This window comes from Malaclemys terrapin, chromosome 3 (genome assembly GCF_027887155.1).
Source record: "Malaclemys terrapin pileata isolate rMalTer1 chromosome 3, rMalTer1.hap1, whole genome shotgun sequence".
Lineage (NCBI taxonomy): Eukaryota > Metazoa > Chordata > Testudines > Emydidae > Malaclemys > Malaclemys terrapin.
The window spans coordinates 204,005,878-204,029,775 of NC_071507.1; the positions used below are offsets into that span (position 1 = coordinate 204,005,878).

Consider the following 23,898-nt stretch of genomic DNA (forward strand, 5'->3'; position numbering starts at 1 on the left):
ATGGAATCTCATCTTCAGTGGAATTTTACCTGTCCCTGGAGGAGGATAATGAAGGTGAGACAAGATTATGATGATCAACAGATGGCTCAGACAGTGGTACTATGAGGAGGGCTTTGGGTTGTTTAACTACGCGGTGGCATTCACGGACAGAGAATTGTTCCCTTGGGATGGATTCCACCTGAGTAGGGAGGGAAATAGACTTCTGGGATTGGCACAACTGATTAAAAGAGCTTTAAACTAGGAACTTGGGGGAGATGGTTGGGAGATGCTCATATAATCTCCACACCTGATCCTAATATTGACCAGGAGGAAAATCAAGAAAGAAAGAATACAGCAGTAGGTAGGAGAATGGACATTAACAGGAAAGATACTGTCAATACCGGTGAAGGTAACAGACAGGCGATACTGGCAGTAGAATGACTGTACCCAATTGGGTGAGGAAGCTGGGCAAAGCCAACCAGCAACAGTTAAGATGTTTGTACACCAATGCAAAGAGCCTGAGGAACAACACGGAGTAGCTAGAATTCCTGGTGCAGGAAGTGAAATCGGATACTACCGGGATATCAGAAACATGGTGGCATAGTAGTCATAACTGGAGTGCAGGTATTGAAGGGTACGTGCTGTTCAGGAAAGACAGGACTAAAGGTAAAGGTGGTGGAGCAGCCTTGTATATTAATGATGTGGCAGACTGCAAAGAAATGAGACATGATGGAATGGATAAAACAGAATCTGTTTGGGTCAAAATCACTTTGGGGAAGAAATCCACCAGAGGCTGCACTGGGACAGTGCTGAGGGTCTGCTACAGACCTCAGGATCTGATTTTGCTCTGGATAGAGACCTCTTTAATGTTTTTAGTGAAATAAAAACTACTGGGAATAGTGTGATTATGGAGACTTTAACTTCCCAGGTATAGATTGGAGGACAAGTGCTAGTAATAATAGTTGGGCCCAGATTTTCCTGGATGTGATACACTGACAGATTTCTTCACCAAAGAGCCACCGAACCCACAAGAGGTGATGCCATTTTAGATTTTGGTATTAGTGTGTAGTGAGAACCTCAGAGATGAACTGGTTGTAGAGGACAATCTTGGTTCGAGTGATCATGAGCTAATTCAGTTTGAACTAAATGGAGGGAAAACCAAAAATAGATCTGCAACTAGGGTCCTCGACGTCAAAAGGGCAAACTTTAGAAAATTAAGGGAATTAGTTAGAGAAGTGGACTGGATTGAAGAACTGCAGGATCTAAATGTGAAGGGGGCTTGGGATTACTTTAAATCAAAGTTGCAGAAGCTACCTGAAGCCTGGATCCCAAGCAAGGGGGAAAATTTGTAGGGAAGCGTTACCAGACCAAGCTGGATGAGCAAGCATATCGAACAGATTATTAAGGGAAAGCAGAAAGCCTACAAAGAATGGAAGATAGGAAGGATCAGCAAGGAAAGCCATCTCTTGGAGATCAGAAAGTGTAGGTAAAAAGTGAGAACCGCCCAAAGCCAAGCAGAGCTGGACCTTGCAAAGGGAATTAAAACCAATAGTCAAAGCTTCTGTAGCCATGTAAATAAAAAGAAAACAAGGAAAGAAGCAGGAGGACCACTAAACACTGGGGATGGGCGGAGATCAAAGATAATCTAGGCATGGCCCAACACCTAAACAAATACTTTGCCTGAGTTTTTAATAAGGCAAATGAGGAGCTCAGGGGTAGTAGCAGGGTGGCTAATGGAAATGAGGATATGGAAGTACAGTAGAAATTACCACATCTGAGGTGGAAGTCAAACTAAAAAGCTTCAGGGGACTAAATCAGAGGGTTTGGATAATCTCCATGCGAGTATATTGAAGGAATTGGCACATGAAATCACAAGCCCAATAGAAAGGATTTTTAATGAATCTGGAAAACTCGGGAGTTGTACCCTATGATTGGAGGATTGCTAATATAGTACCTGTTTTTAAGAAAGGGGGAAAAAGATCTGAAAAACTACAGGCTTGTTAGTTTGACCTCAGTTGTATGCAAGGTCTTAGAACAAAAGAAAGAGAAAGTAATTAAGGACATAGAGGTAAACAGGAATTGGGATAAAATACAACTGGGTTTTACAGAAGGTAGATAGTGCCAGACCAACCTGATCTCTTTCTTTGAGAAAACAACTGATTTTTTTAGACAAAGGAAATGCAGTAGATCTAATTTCCCTGGATTTCAGTAAGGCATTTGATAAAGTTCCACATGGGAAATTAGTTAAATTGGAAAAGATGGGGATTAATATGAGACTTGAGAGGTGTGTATAAGGAACTGGTTAAAGGGTAGAATACAACAGGTCATACTGAAAGGTGAACTGTGAGTCTGCAGGGAGATTGCTGGTGGAGTTCCTCAGGGATTGGTCTTGGTCTTGGGAACCATCTTATTTAACATTTTTATTCATGACCTTGGCACAAAAAGTGGGAGTGTGCTAATAAAATTTGCAGATGACACAAAGTTAGGAAGTATTGACAATACAGAGGAGGACTAGAATATCAGATAAGATCTGGACAACCTTTGAAAACTGGAGTAATAGAAATGGGATGAAATTTTATCATGCAAAGTACAAAGTTATGCACTTAGGAACTAACAAAAATTTTTGCTATAAGCTGGGAACTTATCAGTTGAAAGCGACAGAGGAGGACCAAGACCTGAGTGTATTGGTGGCTCACAGGATGACTATGAGCCACCAATGTGATGTGGCCGTGAAAAAGGCTAATGCAATCCTAGGATGCATCAGGCGAGGTATTTCCAGTAGCGATAAAGAAGTGTTAATACCATTATACGAGGCACTGGTGAGAGCTCATCTGGAATACTGTGTGCAATTCTGGTCTCCCATATTTAAGAATGATGAATTCAAACTGGAATAGGTACAGAGAAGGGCTACTAGGATGACCCAAGGAATGGAAAACCTACCTTATGAGAGGAGACTCAAAGAGCTTGGCTTGTTTAGCCTAACCAAATGAAGGCTGAGGGGAGATATGATTGCTCTCTATAAATACATCAGAGGGATAAACACTAGGGAGGGAGAAGAGTTATTTAAGTTAAGGGCCAGTGTTGACACAAGAACAAATGGATATAAACTGGCCATCAAAAATTCAGACTTGAAATTAGATGAAGGTTTCTAACCATCAGAAGAGTGAAGTTCTGGAATGGCCTTCCAAGGGGAGAAGTGGGGGGCAAAAACCTAACTGGCTTCAAGACTGAACTGGATAAATTATGGAGGGGATGGTTTGATGAGATGACCTACAATGGCATGTAGCCGATCTTCGACTGCTAGTAGCAAATATCCCCAGTGGTGGTGATGGGACACTAGATGGGGAGGGCTCTGAGGTAGTACACGGAATTCTTTCTGAGGCGTCTAACTGGTGTGTCTTGCTGAAATGCTCAGTGTCCAATGGACCACCATATTTGGGGTCAGGAAGGAATTTCCCCCCCGGTCAGATTGGCAGAGACCCTGGGGTTTTTTGCCTTCTGCAGCATGGGGCACGGATCACTTAGAGGTTTAAACTAGTGCAAATGGTGGATTCTCTGTCACTTGAAGTCTTGAAATCATGATTTGAGGCTTCAGTGACTCAGCCAGAGGTTGTGGGTCTATTAAAGGAGTGGGTGGGTGAGGTTCTGTGGCCTGCGAGATGCAGGAGGTCAGGCTAGATGACCATGATGGTCCCTTCTGGCCTTAAAGTCTTAGTCTGTGAGATCTGCCTCGTAGCTCACTGTTGGACTCCTGACCCCAGCTCTGACCCATACTCTGAATCCTGGCCTCTGACCATCCCTGCTCTGACCACTAGGCATGACTGTTCAAGCCCCAGTCATGACACATTATTATGACTGTAGACAAGACGATCAGCCCTGACTCTCCTCTCTCGTCCACCATTTGTAATTGTTATGGTAGGGCCTAGGAAGCCCAGTGAAGGATCCTGGCTCCCATTGTGCTGGGCACTGTGCAGACATGTGAAGAAGAAGACAGACCCTGCTCACAGTCTGGGCGTCAGACAAACGGTGGGGATGGATAGGAAGATGAGCAACAAAATGAAGTGGGCTTAGCAAAAAGCAGAAGTCTCAGCTGGCACTAGCGTAGCCCAGGCCCGAGGGGGTGCTGTGTAGGTCCCAGCAGAGCTGGATTTAAGGAGGGATTTCAGGAGAATAAGGTGACACCTTGACAAATTTTGCAGCTCCGTTGCTTTCAGCGGTCCTGCCCCCACCTGCCATTCACACTTTTTGTTAATTAACTTAGGGAAATGCCACCCTGTGCCCCTTTGGGGTGTAAGTGGCATTGGATACTGGCATGTAATGAAGTGAATAAAGCTCCGTGGCTTCAATCCATCCCCAGTGCCCAAAAGGAGAAGGGCTCAGCCCAGTAGTTGAGGCAGTGGAGGTGTCGCTCCTGCAGAGCTGAGGGGTCAAATGTTTACCCCAGCTGCTATAGAAAGGTGTGTTTGGGTGTTTGCGCCTTCCTGACCGAGGGGAATCTCCCAGCTTTACACTAGTGGCTAGAAAAGGGGGTGATCTGGAGCTCAGCGGGGGGGGGGGTATGATAGGAACCTGTGTGCACTGGCTTCAAGTGATCCTGAGCTGACTGAACAGTTCTCAGTGGATCAGTCCAGGTGTCATATGTTAGAGTAGCCCTGTGGCTGCTCTAGCTTGTACCAGAGTCAGCATGGCACCTGGTCAGCTGTGGGATTGGAGGGGAGGATACAGATGGCTTAGAGCCACCTTTGTTTCTCCTCCTACCTCCCCACTCAGCTGTGTCGAGCCCATTTGAATTTTTAATGATTTATATTTTATTATCCAACTAGGATCCAAAAGGGAACCAGAGCCTCACTGAAACCCTGCCTTGATATGTTCAAAGACTCGGTGCAGGAGAAAATCGGCGAGGTTGTGAAGAAGAGCCCAGTGACCAGGGACCACTGCAAGCTCAACTTCTTCGTTGAGGAAGTAAGTTGAGGTTAAGAAAAGAGTGAGTGCTCTGCCCTGCCAGACAGAACTTCTGGGGTGAGACTCATCCGGCTATTCTGCCCCTCCGCTTGGCAGGGCCGAGGAGGGCTGCAGGATGGGGATAACCATGGGAGGGTAACAATGGGTGACGGGGATAACAATGGGAGAATAACAATGGGTGATGAGGACTCTCAGGGAGTGCAGGATCGGCTCTGTGATGAACTCTGCCTTCTGACCCACTGATAAGAGACATGAACAGCTGTAGGTTGTAGCCAACACACAGTGTTTCGCATTTATTACCTGGCATCCATGCAGGGCCAGACTCTCAGGTGCAGCAGAGCTGTGTTTAGCACAGGACCCAAGTTGTGAGGAGGAGGGGTTGGAATCACCTTGACTCCAGGACTGGTTTGGCCCTGGTGTGACTTAGAGCACCCTAAAGGCCTAAATAACACTGGTAATGGTTCCCCTAGGGACCATCCTGACTGGAAAGGACGGTCAAAGCCCAAGGCAATGTGCTCCATACCCCCCCCCCCGATACATTAACATGCCTCCTGTGCCGGATGGGCTGGGATAGTGCGGTGTCTACAGTGATGTCAGCCCAATGGGAGGGCGAAGGACCAATCCCCAGTTTGTAAGATAATCAGACATCGAATCTCTGTGCACACCAACGAAACCTGGTGAGGTTTGAAATAAATTGCAAGGACTGAAAATAATCTTGGTCCAAGGCAATGCTCCCTCTCATTTTTTCCATCCATGGGCGGAATGAATTTTGTTATGTGCACCGAGGGATGTGCGCCACCAGTAGACACACAAAACCCAGATATAATATATTTTAAGTTACCACAGGGATAATTACTCCAGCCAGGACAGGTTAGGCATTTTAGAACTCACTACTCAAAGAATTAAATTTAAGTGTAAGAGAAATAAAAATTATGAAATGCAGAGACCAGTCAAAAAACTCAAATAACACACTTTGAAAGAATAAAAGTACAGAGAACGTATGTGCATTGCAGGAAGTATCAAGAAGTGTGTGTGTGTACGTGACAGAGAAAGGGGGAGAGGGAGAGAGAGAGAGACAGACGGAGATTGCGTGTGCTGGCAGCTGGGGAATTCTCAGAGACCGTCTGTCTCTTTAAGGCACTCACTCACTCACCCGGAAGGCTGGTTCAGACCTCAGACCGCAGCAGCTTTCTCCAGCTCAGAGTCCTGAGCCAGGCTGTCCCCTCTCCCCTGCTCTGTGGAGATGGGGTACAGGGGCAGGGGGACACCCTGACATCAGCACCTCCCTCCCCCTGCCTGCTCTGCACAGCCAGCAGGAGGGTCTTGGGAGCAGCTGCAAGAGTAACATGGCTGCAGAGCAGCAGGGGGAGGGGCACCTGAACACACGCTGTCAGATGTGCATAGCTCTGCGGCACTTGAATCTCTCCTGGGCAGCTGCCCAACCGTGCAGCTTAGAGGGAACAAAGGTCCAAGGTCCGGGATAGTTCCACTCTCCTCTGCACCAGTTCCACCATAGCACTGCTAGGCAGCTGATGTGTTTAAGGTCTGGTCTCTTGTGAATTCCTATGGCAAGTACCCCAACTGCTTTATATCATTGGAAAGCAACTGGGAATCCCAAAGGACATAACAGACTGGGTTCTCATCCTTGTAGCTAACAAGAGAATCTGCCCCCTTAACTGGCTGGTGATTATAATCAGCTGGAGCCACCAGGGTATATGTTGGACACTGTGGACTGGACTAGGTCGTAGAGGTGGAAAACCATCAGAGACTCAGTCTGCACCTCCAACCAGGGACTCTTCAGACACCCTTGAGGCACAGGAGCAATGAAGTTAGTTAGAAGGCACCAGGTGTTCTTTAGCCTTTAAGCTGGGGAAAGGTTTGTGGAGCTCACCGGCTGTTTGAATTCACATATTTGTATCTAAAACTCTGGCCTTAAGAATCCCACACCTGCATATTCCACCTTGATTCTGGGTCTTACCAATAAGCCAACCACCTCCCCACCCCCGAATCCCTGATCAGGTCTTCTGTTCCAAACCGTTTATTTAGATCGTTTTTACAATTGAGGGATTGAAAAGAGAACGGCAAACTCTTTAAATTGATTCACACAGACAAACATCATCCTGAGGACCCTGGAAAGAGAGATCCTTAAGAAGAAGATGGCTGTCTACCAATCCCTTCCGCTGTCCATCCAGAGTGACCTAAAGCCTTACTATGAAGGTAGGACCCTTTTGCTGGGTGACCCTGCGTTTTGAGGTGTCGGTTTGTTCTCTGGCATCAGGCCATGAGGGAGTGATGATGATGATGATCAACTTCTTTAACTTTAGCCTCCAAAGTGGAAAAATGCCAGGTGAAGGGAGAGCACTTTGGTCTCTATCTTCAACCATAAAGGAGATGTGGAAGCATGTTGTAATTACTGACGGTCATGGCGTGTATCTATCCCGTGCTGGCCCAGCAACCAAAGGTTTAGCACAGACACTGCTGATTAGCAGCCTCACTGCAACTGGGAGTATCATAGGGCTGAGTAGCAGAGGGGCTTGGCGCCTGCCAGAGGAGTGAGGAGGCAGAGAAGGAACTCCTGCCAGCAGGCTGCTGAAGAACCACCAGGGACAACACCCTAGAAAGAGACGACCAGAGCACCAGGATGAAAAGCCTACAGAAACCCAAGGGAAGGCAGGAAGGAGTTCAGGGCACAGCCGGAGTCAACTAACACTGATCCAGTTTATCTAGCTTAAGGCCCTGAGCTGGAACCCAGTGGAGTGAGCGGGCCTGGGTTCCTCTACCAACCCCCTGATGAACTTAAGGGCAGAGAGAGTTTTCAGATTTCTGGGCACCAGGAATAGACTAACAGCCTTGCCAGGTTGAGTGAACTCAGGTGCCGGAGGGGGCACCATTGCACTGACGCACTGACTCACACAGACCCATCAAATAAACGAGTCACACGATGAAATGGCTGGAAAGAATTATCGAGAAAAGACTTTGTGAGGAACTGGAGCATCAAGTAAGCAACAACCAATCTGGGTTTGTTCCAGGAAGGTCAATGATCTGCAGCCCAAATACTGCAGGAGAAGTGCAGGGAGAAACGCAAGGAATTGCATTTAGTGTTTGTGGACTTAGAGAAGGCTTATGACAGTGTCCCTAGAGGTGATGCCGGTGGACGCGCAATCTGCTAGAGTTATACGTTCAGACTATCATGGATGTGTACAAGGGCCACAAAACAGTAATGAGGAGCAGCTCCGGCTCCAGTGGGCCATTTACTGTAGGGTCTACAACAAGGATCAGCTTTAAGCCCATTCCTGTTTGTGACTGTAATGGACACCTTGAGGCAGGGCATTAGGAGAGAGGCTCTATGGAGCATGCTTTTCACGGATGACATAGTGTTGTGCCGCAAGGATAAACATGAACTAGAAAGGGACCTAGAATGATGGAGGGCTGCAGGAGCAAAAAATGGCTTACAAATCCGCTGTCAAAAGATGGAATACACATGATGCTTCATGGAGAGGGACAAGGAGAAGCCAGTAAAGCTGGATGGTATAGAGTTACAGTCTGTGCAACAATTTAAATACCTCAGATCAGTGTTGAGCCTTGATGGGAATGGGGATGTGGATGTTAAGAGTGTCATGAAGAGCACTTGGTGTAAATGGAGGGAGTTGATGAGGAGTTCTCTGCAATACAAACATGCCAAGAAAACTAAAGAGCAAAGTGTATAAGACCATGGTTGGACCAGCCATGACATAAAGGTCAGAATGCAGGCCAATGAAGAAGAGAGAACTAATTCACATTGCTGAAATAAGAATGCTCTGGGGGACAATGAGTAAGAACAGAGCTGAGAGGCTAATCAGTGAAATGGTACGAGCTGTGATGCAGGTCGATCCCATCAGGGAAAAGCTGAAGACCATTGACTGAGGTGGCCGGGTCATGTGAGGCAACAACACAGCGAGAGAGTACAATATCTATTAGTCAAAGGACAAAGACCACAGGGAAGACCCAGAAAAGGGTGGTTTGAGATGCTGGAGGAGGAAATGAAGAAGGTTGGTGTCAGCTTGGAACATGCACTTGACAGGAACGCTTGGCGACCAAGAACAAGAGCCACCGACCCTGACTAAAACGGGACAGGAAAGCGAAGAAGAAGTTTGTTCTCTAGCCTCTTGAGATGTTTTTTTTCCAGACAGATAGAAGAACTCTTCTTGCCTCTCACTGGGAACCAGTTACAGGGACAGTTTCATTAGCACCAGTAAAGCATGAAGCAAAATATGTAAATTGGTGTTCTTGGGCAACATGGGTTTGGTGGTGCCGCAGATATGGCCGGTGCTCCCTTCCAGCCATCCAGCCAGGTTTATTGCCCTCCAGGCACAGTGCCCCCTGGCAAAGAGCGGCTCAGTCAGCAGGTGGAATTTCTGCTGTCCTGTTGGCCATGCAAAGGGGTAAGGTGAGGTACCCCACCATTAATAGACTGAGACAAACAACTTACAGACGACCTTATGTGTTTCATGACACCTGCTTGTTACCTCCTTGCTCCTGATGTCTCTGGCAAAACATCCTTATTCATCACTTCTGTCAAATCCTCTTATCTTGTGCTAGATTGGGGGTGTACCTGTGCTAGCCTTCTGGAATGTGTTTACATACATACCCAATGACTGGTGCTTCTTAGAAGTGCCTGTGTTTTAGCAATTCTAGCAGGATCCTTGCCAAGTTCATGTACCAGACAGTGAACTTGTAAGCACCTGCTTTAATACATGGCCTGACTTTGGTTCACGGCCTCTGGTTCAGGTCTCATGACCCTGTGCTCCGTGCTCTCTCTCTCTCTTTCTCCTGCTGGAGTCAGTCTGAGATCCTTGTGGATGCGTGGAGGCGGAGCCGTCCCTGGGATACAGCAAATCGAGGCGACCGCTCTGGGCCCCGCACTTTGATAAAATCGTGAGGAAGCAGTCAGGGAGGTGGGCAGTGGGTAGTAAGGAGGCGAATGGGGAGGCGAGCGGCAGGCTGGTGAGGGGGTGAGGAAGAGCCCCCAACCAGAACCTTCCCCTTCCCCCAGTGCCTCCTACCAGCTGGCAGGCCCAACCGATCAGTGCCTCCCCCTTCCTCTCAGTGCCTACTGCCTGCCGTGAATCAGATGTTTCGCGGTGTCAGGAGGCACTGGGGGGAGGAAGGAGGAGCGAGGGCGCAGCTCGCTCGGGGGAGGGAGCAGAACTGAGCGGGGAAGAGGCAGGGTGGGGTGGGAAGAGGCAGCGCAGGGGTGGGGCCTTGGGGAAAAGGGTGGAGTGGGGGCAGGGCCTGGGCGGAGCCAGGAGGAGCACCCCCAGGCAAATTAGAAACTCGGCGCCTATGTCCCAGGCCTCACATCCCCCTAGGGATGGCCCTGGGTGGAGGAGTTCCAGAAGGATTAAAGAGGCATGGGAGAAGGAGCCAGGGCACTGCACTGAGACAGAGGAATGGGATGGGGAAGAGTCTTGGAACAGGGATTGGGATCTGGCACAAATCAATTCCTGCTCAGCGTTTCACTGGCATCTCTGCAGTGCCCTGAGGCAGTGAGGTCCCTCCCACTCTGGGCCGGGGCACGTGTGGGCATGGAGCGTCGTTTGCATTGAGGAATATGAGGGAGTGTCATTCTCTGGGGCAGCCAGGCTGGCTCCTTTCTCCAGCACTAAGGTCACTGTCACTAGAAGAAGCAGCTAGATGTCCCTTTGAGTGGTGCCATCACTGCCATTGGCTGCCGTTCTTTTCTTCACCTAAACCCAGTACGTGCCACCCTCCCTGCCAGTCTTGTCTAGAGCTGTGACTGCTCCCATCTTTCCAACAGAGGCGGCTAAGATCCAGGGGCAACGATCCTGCCAGAGGATGCAAAATATCCTCAGGGAGAACATTGAGAAAAAGACAGAGGGTGGAATGTTTGAGAAGGCAAAGGAGAAGATGAAGATGCAGCTCCAGGAACTGAAGGTGAGAGACACTTCCCCCTGCTCTATGGGGCTGTATTTATGGGTTTGGGTGGTGCTGTCTGGCAACAGTACAGTGTCCACAGAAGGAGCTACCCAGAGCAAGCTACCCAGCCAGAATGTAGGCCAAAGATATTGGAGCAAACCCTCTGCTCCATGGGATGTTCAGTTTCCACCTAGAGCAGACACAACGGGACCTTGATTTTCAAGGCGTCCTTTAAAGGTCTGATCTTGCAAACACACATGTGCCTAACAGAACAGCACCATTGACTCCAGTGGAACCATAAATGGGCTTTAAAGTGTGGGCGTGTTTGCAGAATCATTGATATTTATTATTTGTGTTACCATAGCGCTAAGGAGCACTGGTCATGGCCAGACCCCACCGTGTTGGGCGCTGTATAAACATAGAACAAAAGGACAGACCCTGCCCCCGAGCGCTTACAATCCAAGTATAAGACGAGACAGCAGGTGATCAGAGTGTTAATGATCTCTGTACAGTGAACTGCATGGAACTCAAAGGTGTAGCAAGAAAGGGTAGTGACTGCACCAATTTTCTGAGAGTAGGTGTGTGCTCTAGCAACTCGTAACTTCTTTGTATAGAACAACAAGGGGTCCTATAAAGGTAGCCAGCCAGTCAGACAGTGGCACAGACAACTGGAGCAGCACAGGAGCCAGCAAACAGAGGTGTAAACGCAGGAGTTTGAGTGGGAGTTTGGAAGGGGAGTTTGGGGGGGAAGACTAAGAGCCAGGCAGAGGAACAGACAGTCTCGTGAAGGTAGTGTGTGGTGTTCTAGCAGTGTTTTGATGCTTGTTGGGGGTTTGTTTTGCTGTGGGTGGTGGTGTTGTGGTTTGGTTTGTGTTTCCCAGATTTACAGGATTTAGGTGGGAAGCCTATGACAGATTCAGAGGCAGCAGTGGTAGTGACCCAAGCAGTGGAAGACATAATGAAGATGACTGTATGTGGAAGCTGTGGCATGTACATGATCCTGGAGGGGGTACCTGAAAAGAGTTTTGTCTGCATGAAGTGCCGCCTGATAGAGCTGATGGAAGAAAAGATCTGAGGATTGGAGATGCAGGTGGAAACTCTGGTTGAGTTTAGAAGGGGGTTCGAGCAGATGATGGAGCAAAGACATGAGGAGGCTGAAGGGAAAAGCTCAGACTTGCAGATGGAAGCAGGACCAAAGAACTCTGAGGGGAGACTGCTGGGTGAGGAAAGTGGACAGTGGAAGCATATGACTAGAGAACCAGGCAGAGGAAAAGACGGGCTGGTGAAGGAGAAATAGAGCTTAGGAACAGGTTTATGGAGTTGGAAAATGAAGAAGGGGCACAGCAGGTGGTCGCTGAAGGTGAGAGGGCAAGGAAGAAGAGAAGAGCAGCTAGTCCTATAGGAAGAGGGGAAGAGTCAATGGGGATAACACCACCAAATATGAGCCCCAGGAGGATACAGGATGGGTTGCAGAGGATTGCAAGGCACAATAGGAATCGAGAGGACTTGCAGCCAGAGGGAGCAGGGGATAGACCGAAGAATCACACCATCACCAGGAAAAGGCAGGTCTACATGATTGGGGACTCCTTACTGAGAAGACTAGACAGACCTGTAACCAGAGCTGATCCAGAGAACAGAATGCTGTGCTGTCTGCCGGGTGCTAAGATACGGGATGTGGACCTGAGGCTGAAGAGGATCCTAACGGGAGCGGGAAACAATCCACTGATAGTCCTTCATGTGGGAACAAATGATACAGCTAAATACTTGCTGGAACGTATCAAGGGAGACTAAGCCAGGCTGGGGAAGACGCTTAAGGAAATCGAGGCTCAGGTGATCTTAAGTGGGATTCTGCCTGTTCCTAGAGAAGGGCAACAAAGGTGTGACAAGATTATGACGATCAACAGATGGCTCAGGTAGTGGTGCTATAAGGAGGGCTTTGAGATGTATGGCCACTGGGAGGCATTCATGGACAGAGGACTGTTCTCTCGGGATGGATTTCACCTGAGTAAGGAGGGAAATAGACTTCTAGGATGGAGGCTGGCACAACTGATTAAGAGAGAGCTTTAAACTAGGAATTGGGGGGAGATGTTTGGGAGATGTCCAGGTAATCTCCAAGCCAGATTTTAACACTGAGAAGGAAGAAAACGAAGTAAGAAAGGATACAGCTATGGGTAGGAGAATGGACATAAGGGGGAAGGGTAGTGTAGATACCAGTCTAATAGGTGATACTGGCAGTAGAATGTCTGGGCCTAATCGGGTAAAGAATGTGAGCGAAGCAAAACAGCAAAAATTAGGATGTTTGTACACTAATGGAAGGAGCCTAGGTAACAAAATGGAGGGACTAGAGTTACTGGTGCAGGAAGTGAAACCAGATATTATAGGGATAACAGAAACATGGTGGAATAGTAGTCATGACTGGAGTGCAGGTATTGAAGGGTGTGTGTGTTTAGGAAAGACAAAGGTGGTGGAGTAGCATTGTATATCAATGATGAGGTACGAGCAAGCATCTCAGGGAGGTGATTAAGAACAAGCAGAAAGCCTACAAGGAGTGGAAGATGGGAGGGATTAGCAAGGAAAGCTATCTTATTGAGGTCAGAACATGTAGGGATAAAGTGAGAAAAGCCAAAAGCCAAGTAGAGTTGGACCTTGCAAAGGGAATTAAAACCAATAGTAAAAGGTTCTATAGCCAAAAAGATAAGAAGAAAACAAAGAAAGAAGAAGTGGGACTACTGAACACTGAGGCTGGAGTGGAGGTGAAGGGTAATCTAGGCATGGCCCAATATCTAAACAAATACTTTGCCTCAGTCTTTAATGAGGCTACTGAGGAGCTTAGGGATAATGGTAGGATGACAAATGGGAATGAGGATATGGAGGTAGATATTACCACATCCAAGGTAGAAGCCAAATTTGAATAGTTTAATGGGACTAAATTGGGGGGCCCAGATAATCTTCATCCAGAATATTAAAGGAACTGGCACATGAAATTGCAAGCTCATTAGCAAGAATTTTTAATGAATCTGTAAACTCAGGGGTTCTACCGTCTGACTGGAGAATTGCTATCATAGTTCCTATTTTTAAGAAAGGAAAAAATGTGATCCAGGCCTGTTAATTTGACATCTGTAGTATGTAAGGACTTGGAAAAAATTTTGAAGGAGAAAGTAGTTAAGGACATTGAGGTCAATGGTAATTGGGACAAAATACAGCATGGTTTTACAAAAGGTAGATCGTGCCAAACCAACCTGATCTCCTTCTTTGAGAAGGTAACAGATTTTTTAGACAAAGGAAATGCAGTGGATCTAATTTACCTTGATTTCAGTAAGGCATTTGATATGGTTCCACATGGGGAATTATTAGCTAAATTGGAAAAGATGGGGATCAATATAAAAATTGAAAGGTGGATAAGGAACTGATTAAAGGGGAGACTGTGACGTTGCAGTCTATATGATTTTATAAAAATATGCTAATGAGTGAATATAATGTAACTGGAATATGCTTCACACAAAAGGTCTCTTGTAAGGTATCATTACAAAGCTTATAATCTACTGAGTGTGATCATCCTATTTGTATAAATGTACCACTTGTATCTGAATCCAGAAATATGAAATATAACTCTGAGGGCCTATTGTAATTATGCAAAGTGTGGGCCATTAATGGTGGTTTGGAATCTTGATGGCTCCCATCAACCAGGACAATTGACTGTGGATGGCTGTTTGCAGGCAGGCCTTCCTCTGAGTCAGGCTGGGAGGAATGAAGGCCTGGGGTCTTACAGTGACACATGATCATGTCACCTGAACTGGAACCCATCTTTAACCTAGTGCTTTTCCATTGAGATGCGGGGGGGGGGGGGGGGAGGGAGAACCCAGAGGGACAAAGGATTCCCGCCTTATGCAAAAGATATATAAATGGGTGTAACAGAACAAACAGGAGAGCCATCATGAGGAATCCCCTAGCTACCACCTGAGCTGGAACAAGGGCTGTACCAGGGGAAAGGATTGTGCCCAGACTAGGAAGGCATCCAGTCTGAGAAAAGAAACTTATTGAAACATCTTTCAGGGTGAGATATTATCTGTACTCAATTGTGTTACTGTATTAGGCTTAGATTTGCGTGTTTTATTTTATTTTGCTTAGTAACTCACTTTGTTCTGTTTGTTACCACTTGGAACCACTTAAATCCTAGTATCAGTTGTGTTAGTCTGAATCTGTAAAAAGCAACAGAGGGTCCTGTGGCACCTTTAAGACTAAAAGAAGTATTGGAGCATAAGCTTCGTGGGTGAATGCCCACTTCATCAGACGCGTCCTACTTTCTGTATTTAATAAATCACTTTTTACTTATTAATTAACCCACAGTATGTGTTAATAACTGGGTGGGCAAACAGCTGTGCATATCTCTCTATCAGTGTTATAGAGGGCGAACAATTTATGAGTTTACCCTGTATAAGATTTATTTGGGTTTAGACCCCCATTGGGAGTTAGGCATCTGAGTGTTAAAGACAAGAACACTTCTGTAAGCTGCTTTCAGGCTAAGCCTACAGCTATTAGGGGACGTGATTCAGACCTGGGTCTGGGTTTGCAGCAGGCTAGCGGGTCTGGCTCAAACCAGGCAGGGCACTGAAGTCCTAAGCTGACAGGGCAGGAAAGCAGGAGCAGAAGTAGTCTTGGCACATCAGGTGGCAGCTCCCAAGGGGGGTTCTGTGATACAACCCGTCACAGAGACTACAACGGGTCGTACTGGAAGGTGAACTGTCAGGCTGAAGGGAGGTTACTAGTGGAGTTCCTCAGGGATCGGTTTTGGGACCAATCTTATTTAACCTTTATTACTGACCTTAGCACAAAAAATGGGAATGTGCTATTAAGTTTGCAGATGACATAAAGCTGGGAGGTATTGCCAATACAGAGAAGGACCGGGATATCATACAGGAAGATCTGGATGACCTTGTAAACTGGAGTAATAGTAATAGGATGAAATTTAATAGTGAAAAGTGCAAGTGCATTTAGGGATTAATAACAAGAATTTTGGTTATAAATTGGGGACGCATCAGTTAGAAGTAACAGAGGAGGAGAAGGACCTCGGAGTATTGGTTGATCGCAGGATGACTATGAGCCGCCAATGTGATATGGCCATGAAAAAAGCTAATGCAGTCTTGGGATGCATCAGGCGAGGTATTTCCAGGAGAGATAAGGAGGTGTTAGTACCGTTATACAAGGCACTGGTGAGACCTCATCTGGAATACCGTGTGCAGTTCTGGTCTCCCACATTTAAGAATGATGAATTCAAACTGGAACAGGTACAGAGAAGGGCTACTAGGATGATCCGAGGAATGGAAAACCTCTTATGAGAGGAGACTCAAAAAGCTTGGCTTGTTTAGCCTAACCAAAAGAAGGCTGAGGGGAGATATGATTGCTCTCTATAAATATATCAGAGGGATAAATATCAGGGAGGGAGAGGAATTATTTAGGCTCAGTACCAATGTGGACACAAGAACAAAAGGATATAAACTGGCCATCAGGAAGTTTAGACTTGAAATTAGTTGAAGGTTTCTAACCATCAGAGGAATGAAGTTCTGGAACAGCCTTCCAAGGGGAGCAGTGGGGGCAAAAGACATATCTGGCTTCAAGACTAAGCTTGATAAATTTATGGAGGGGGTGGTATGATGGGATAGCCTAATTTTGGCAATTAATTGATCTTTGACTATTAGTGGTAAATATGCCCAAAGGCTGTGACGGGATGTTAGATGGGGTGGGATCTGAGTTATTACAGAGAATTCTTTCCTGGGTGTCTGGCTGGTGAGTCTTGCCCACATGCTCAGGGTCTAGCTGATCGCCATATTTGGGGTCAGGAAGGAATTTTCCTCCAGGGCAGATTGGCGGAGGCCCTGGGGGTTTTTCACCTTCCTCTGTAGCATGGGGCACGGGTCACTTGCTGGAGGATTCTCTGCACCTTGAAGTCTTTAAGCCATAATTTGAGGACTTCAGAGCTCAGACATAGGTTAGGGGTTTCATACAGGAGTGGGTGGGCAAGATTCTGTGGCCTGCATTGTGCAGGAGGTAAGACTAGACGATCTTAATGGTCCCTTCTGATCTTAAAGTCTATGATTCTGTAACAAGCTGCTTTTTAACACCTGGCTCCACAAGTCCGTTAAAGCGATGTGTCCATGGTAACTGTGAGCACATCTGTTTGTAGGTGAATCCAAGTATTTGCAGGACACTGGAAGATGCAAACAAGCAGTTTGATGCTGCTCTCTATTTTTACGCATGCAAACCGATGGGGCCCACAGTGAGTGTGAAGACTTGTTGAACCAGCCCTATGTGTCTCTGTGGATTGTACTGAGCATAGCTACTGCCTAGATATTACAAGAAGCACCTGTGAGATGCAAACAGTTCTGGTGACATTGTAAATGTTGTCCCCTGATATAGACAAGGTGGGTAAGGTAATATGTTCTATTGGACCAGCTTCTGTTGGTGAGAGAGACAAGCTTTTAAGCTTCACAGAGCTCTTCTTCAGGTCTAGAAAAGGTAACTAGTGCATCACAAATAAATACAAGGTGATACTGATGGTTAAGTATAAGGGTTTAACATGTGGCACCACTTTAAATGAAGTGGGCAGGTAACACCTCTGCAGTCATAGGACAAAGGAGGGTTAGTAGGCTACAGATTGTTGCAATAAGCCATAAATCCAGTGTCTCTGATTTTTGGTGTCTAACAGAGTTATGTATTTAAGGTCCCAGGCTTGGCTTTTGAGTATGTTGTGCAGGTTGCTTTTGAGGAAGAGGACTGAGAGATCAGATATGGAGTGATCACTTAGTGAAAAGTGTTCCCTCACTGGTGACAGGGTGTTTTTGTCTCATCATTTTTCTGTAGGAGTTCATTGACGGGTGTAGTGATTATCTGTTTTTACCCACATGGTGGTTGTTGGGGAATTTGATGCACTGGATGAGATACACCATATGTTGTGATAGGCATGTGTAGGACCCCTGGATTGAAAAGTGTATGTGGGGTGGGGAGGTGATTGATCATCGTAGCATTGGAGATATGTCTGCAGGTTTTGCAACTGTTCTGGCAGGATCTGGTGCTGCTTTGAATTGGTGTGTCCTGGTCCATGGGGACTTTGCTTCTGGTTATGAGATTAGCACGTTTTGGGGGCTGTTTGGAACCCAGCAGAAGGGGTTTAGGGGAAAAAATTCTTTCAAGATGTGGTCCTTATAAAATAAGGGTTGTAATTGTTTGACACCCGTGGGTTGATTGTATTAGCCACTCCATTATCTTGCCGAGGATCAGCGTCAGACTGACAGACCTATAATTACCCAGATCATCCTGTTTAACCTTTTTAAATATTGGCACAACACTAGCTTTCTTCCAGTCTTCTGGAACTTCCCCAGTGTTCCAAGACTTATTGAAAATCAACACTAATTTTTCAGTGAGTTCCTCAGCCAGCTCTTTTTATATTTTTGGATGCAAGTTATCTAGACCTGCTGAGTTATAAATGTCTAATTTTAGAAGCTGCTCTTTAACATCGTACCAAGATACTAGTGGCATGGAAAGAGTGTTATCATCATTGTATGATAAGAGTGTGACACTCTATACCTCAAAGTGGCACCCTGGAAGCCCCATATTCATCACTGTCATGCGATTGATATGTTTTGTACAAAGCCTGCCTTGTGAGGAATCATTTTAAATGTCTTCATCTTTTGATCCTTTATATCCTGTTGAATCGCATGTGCTATTGTTGTATGTGAAGTTATGAAGTATTGCTGTATGTGTTACTGAAATATGTTGTGAGGTTGGGAGATGCCCACAGCCAGCGTTTCAGTGGCAACAAAGGACCAGCCAGACATGTGCTGATGGCCCATTAAAGGGAATCCACTCTCCAAGTAATGGCAAAGTTCTTGGTTCAGGCTTGTAGCAGTGATAGAATAAACTGCAGATTCAAATCAAGTCTCTGGAGTACATCCCCAGCTGGGATGGGTCATCAGTCCTTTGTGTAGAGCTTCCGTTTGTAGCAAAGTCCCTCCAGAGGTCAGAAGTAGGATTGAAGACAAGATGGAGATGAGGCATCAGCCTTTTATAGTCTTTTCCAGGTGTAAGAACACCTCTTTGTCCTTACTGTGGAAAATTACAGCAAAATGGAGTCTGGAGTCACATGGGCAAGTCCCTGAATACTTTGCTGAGTTACAAGGCGTATCTGCCTTCTCTCAATGGGTCAATTGTATAGCTGATGGTCCGTAATAGGCCATTAAGCAGGCTAGGCAGAGCTGACACCAACTTGTCTGGGATGTTACCCAGAAGCATAGCATAAGTTTGCCATACAGACAGTATAGAGCCAATATTCATAACTTCAACTACAAAAATGATACACACATATAGACACCATAATCATAACCAGCAAAAAATAAACTTGTCTTAGATACCTTATTTGACCCCCTTTATACAAGATTTGGTGCCACTACAGGACCTTGGTGGCAACAATGATCTATATGGTCCCAGTTCATGTCAATAACGTCACAGATGGGGCAACCACATCTGCACTCAGTATTCAAGATGTGGGCATACCATGGATTTATAGAGAGGCAATATGATATTTTCTGTCTTATTATCTATCCCTTTCTTAATGATTCCCAACATTCTGTTTACTTTTTTGACTGCAGCTGCACATTGAGTGGATGTTTCCAGAGAACTATCCACAATGACTCCAAGATCTTTCTTTAGTGGTAACAGCTAATTTAGACCCCATCATTTTATATGTCTAGTTGGGATTATGCTTTCCAATGTGCATTGCTTTGCATCCATCAACATTAAATTTCATCTGCCATTTTGTTGCCCAGTCCCCCAGTTTTGTGAGATCCTTTTCTAGCTCTTCGCAGTCTGCTTAGTAGTTTTGTATCATCTGCCAGTTTTGCCACCTCACTGTTTACCCTTTTTTTCCAGATCATTTATGAATATGTTGAATAGGACTGGGCCCAGTACAGACCCCTGGGGGACACCATTTACCTCTCTCCATTCTGAAAACTGACCATTTATTCCTACCCTTTGTTTCCTATCTTTTAACTAGTTAACAGTCCATGAGAGGACCTTCCCTCTTATCCCAAGACCACTTACTTTACTTAAGAGCCTTTGGTGAGAGACCTTGTCAAAGGCTTTCTGAAAGTACATTATATCCAATGGATCCCCCTTGTCCACATGCTTGTTGACCCCCTCAAAGAATTCTAGTAGATTGGTGAGGCATTTCCCTCACCAATGGGTTACAAAAGGGAACCATGTTGACTTTTCCCCAACAAATTATGTTCATCCATATGTCTGACAATGTTGTTCTTTATTGTAGTTTCAACCAGTTTGTCCAGTACTGAAGTCAGGCTTACTGGTCTGTAATTGCTGGGATCACCTCTGGAGCCATTTTTAAAAATTGGAGTCATATTAATTATCCTCCAGTTATTTGGTACAGAAGCTGATTTAAATGATAGTTTACTATCACGGGGCGGGACTCACCCCTGCAGCGCCTCCTGCTGGTCACCCAGGGAATTAGCGTTTCCAGCCTCCGGAACACCCTCTGCAGGCCGGTGTCCCACTTGCCGCTGGGCCTGAGTCCCTCCTGGACCCTGGTGTCCCTTTCAGGCCAGGGTGCTGCCACTGGCAGAACCCCCCACAGATCTGGGTCTCCCCTCCCCAGGGAACCCCCACCCTCTATCCCCACCTCACCTCAGTAATAGGCTACTGCCAGTCACCATCTAGTCCCTGCTCACTGGGGCGGACTGCAGTGTAAAAGCCACTCATCATAGGCAAGGGGGGGTTGGACCTGCTGCTTCTGCCTACCCTTGGGCTGCTTTCTGCAACCCAAGTACCTTCTTTGGCCTTTAACAAGGCCTGCAGCCTGGGGGGTTTCTAGGCCGGAGCTCCCCAGCTCCTCAGGCCTTCCCCCAGCCCTGCCCCACAGTACCTTTCTTTGGCCTTTAACAAGGCCTACAGCCTGGGGGGTTTCTAGGCCGGAGCTCCCCAGCTCCTCAGGCCTTCCCCAGCACTGCTCCATCCTAGGTACCCTTCTCAGCATCCAGGCAGCCAGGCCCTTCCCTCTCTACCACTAGAGAGAGACTCTGTGTGCTCCTGGCCCACTGCCCTCTTATAAGGGCCAGCTGGGCCCTGATTGGGGCGTGGTCGCATCTGTGGCTGTTTCCCCAATCAGCCAAGGTTTTCTTCACAGCCGCAGCCCTCTCCAGGGCTGCTTTTAACCCCTGTTTCTCAGGAGTGGGTTACAAGCTACAGTTAGTAGTTCTGCAATTTCACATGTGAGTTCCTTCAGAACTCTTGGGTGAATACCATCTGGTCCTGGTGACTTATTTATGTTTAGTTTATCAATTTGTTCCAAAACCTCCTCTAATGACACCTCAATTTGGGACAGTTCCTCAGATTTGTCACCTAAAAAGACTGGCTCAGGTTTGGGAATTTCCCTAACATCCTCAGCCATGAAGACCAATACAAAGAATTACGGTAATTTAGTTTCTTCACAATGGCCTTATCATCCTTGAGTGCTTCTTTAGCCTCTCAATCATCCAGTGGTCCCACTGGTTGTTTAGCAGGCTTCTCGCTTATGATGTACTTAAAAAACACATTTGCTACTACTTTTTGAGTCTTTGGCTAATTGCCTAATATTTATTGAACACTATTGCCTTTTCTGAATTATTATTGATAATTTTATCTTTTCCATCTATTAATAGTCCAATACCATACATCCATTTGATAATGGACAATAATGAAGAATGCCATTATTAGGATTATTTGTTCCTAATATATTGTAAAAACGTCTTATTTTCCTTAACTCTGCTGACCATAGAAGTCTCTTTTTATTCTTTTGCTTCCCTTATCAATTTTCTACAATTCCTAGTTCTGTTTTATATTCATTTTTATAAACTTCCCATATATATATATATATATATATAATTAGATATGCATAGACATATTGAGTTTCATGCAGTTCACTGTGTTCGGCTTTCTCAGATGAAACCTTAATAGATGGTTCTGCTCTGAAAAATGACTGTAAAAATGGTATCGTGAGCATCATTTGTACTGTCACTCCAGATGAAATGTGCTCTGTTTACAAGCCACCTGCCAGTTCTGTAAATTCTCCTTGGGATCTGAGGGTCAAGCTGGGCTCTTTCCTTCCTGCCCATCATAACCAGCAATAAAAGTACTGCAGAGCAAACAAAGCCCATATTACACCTGTGCAGCCCCACAACCTTCACATGATGCCCTAGCTGGTACCTGCATGACTGGTTGGTGGCATTGCACAGCAGTGGTTGGTTGTGATTAGAACGTCAAAGACTATTCAGCTGGTGCTGCACCAGATGGTGCAGATTCTGGCTCCTTCATTGCTGTGAGGTCACTTCCATGCTCACGTGCTGTGCAATGTGTTTGCTGCAGGGCTACATCGTGACAAAGCTGCAGACGGACATTTCCACCATGCTCAAACTCGCCTTGTCTCACCGGGAAGAACTCACCGAGAAGCTGCCAGGTAAAACTCTGATATCTCTTCCTGGGTATGGGCATGGCCCTCAGAACCCACTCTGCCCCCGATGGTATGAAATGCTACAACAAGAGGCACGTTCGCCCATGTACAGGCTGCCCTACAGGGGGCAGTGGCTGAACCAGGCCCTGACATGACATTTGAGTGTGAACTGGCCTGTGTGTATGGGGAGAAGTCCACTGCCTTAGTACGTGGAGCCGCAGTGTGGGGGGAAACAGGAATGTCCTCCCAGCAAGGGCTGGATGGCTCAGTGGGGCTGGAACACCGCTACTCCACCCTCCCTCCTTAAAAAGGGGTCTAATGCAGAAGGTCCCTGTGAGGGCAGGAGCTGCTTTTTATGCAGATTCAGTGGCCCCAGTCAAGGGTGTCAGAGCCTTCCCAAGTGGGAGGGGTGTTGGGGGGCCCCTGCCCCTCCCCTTCCCCCCAATGTCCCACCCCCCACAACCTCTCCTCTTCCCCCAGAGACCCTGCTCCCCAGCCAAGCCGGAAGATGGAGCGAGGCCTGGGGGCCGAAAGCAGTCCCCTGCCTATGTCCCCACACGCCGAGTCCCCCACCCAGGGTAGGTGGAGGGTCCGTGGTTCCCCACAGCTGCCCATGGCACAAGTCTTACCATGGCCGGGCTGCAGCTCCCAGCCCTCCCCGCGCTGGCCAGAGCCGGGTCAAGGACAGAGCTGTGGGCAGCTGTGGGGAGCTGTTGCGGACGCTCCACCTCCACCTGCCCTGCACTGGGTGGGGAGCCCAGGGGACAGGCGCACTGGCCGGGGGCTGCTCTCAGCCCCACTCCGGGCAGGTCGAGGGTCCGCCGTGGGTCTCACAACTGCCCAGGCTCCCCAACCGGGCTCCACGTTAGCCTGGCCATGGCATGGGGCCTTGGAGGGAAGAGGAGGGTGTCAAGGCTGAATCCCCATTCTGGCACTTCGAGTGCAGAAGGTGGAGGCCTGCAAGGATTTTAAAAATTAATATTGGCCACTCCAGGCTTATTTTACACTGCCAAGTTTACAGCTTTTCTCTGACCTTGGCTTGGTAAACGCTGCCACCACCTAAATGCAAAAAATCCCCTTGAACCCAGGAAGGAGCACTTGGGAATTCCTCCCTGTGGGTACCTCAAGCCCTTTCACACCCCCTGTCCCCGGGGAAGAGCTGAGAAAGAAAACAAAGGAAATTAGCTGTTGCCCCAGCTAATCGAACAGCATAGGCACAAACCTGTTAGGACACCAGAAATCCAATCCTGTTCTTAACAAAGGTAAATTTTATTAAAAACAAAAAGGAAGAAAATACATCTGGAACTTAGGCTTTTGCTAGATTTTAAAAGAGCAATTCCAAAAATCAAGCACTCAAACTAGCTTTCTTGGGGGTTCAGCTTAAAGGTTTCAAGTAAACAAAAGCATCTGGGGTTAGCACAGAGGAGATCCACAAGCCAAAATAAGAAATAAACCTGACTGTGTCGAACTAAACATTCCCTATCCAAATAATTGCTTGTAGGTCTGGAAGATGAATTTTCATACCAGGTTCAAGCCTTACACAGCATTCC

General features: G+C 46.8%; 1 protein-coding gene across 1 annotated transcript in view; it reads left to right on the top strand.

Annotated features, from left to right (window-relative positions):
• Positions 1–23,898, top strand: part of NUGGC (nuclear GTPase, germinal center associated) — a 98,139-nt gene that overhangs the window by 72,461 nt on the left and 1,780 nt on the right. Inside the window, exons 15-18 of the mRNA XM_054022981.1 lie at positions 4,803–4,941; positions 7,050–7,158; positions 10,739–10,875; positions 22,264–22,354. Coding sequence (XP_053878956.1) covers positions 4,803–4,941; positions 7,050–7,158; positions 10,739–10,875; positions 22,264–22,354 — 476 coding nt within the window. The remainder of the gene's footprint in view (positions 1–4,802; positions 4,942–7,049; positions 7,159–10,738; positions 10,876–22,263; positions 22,355–23,898) is intronic.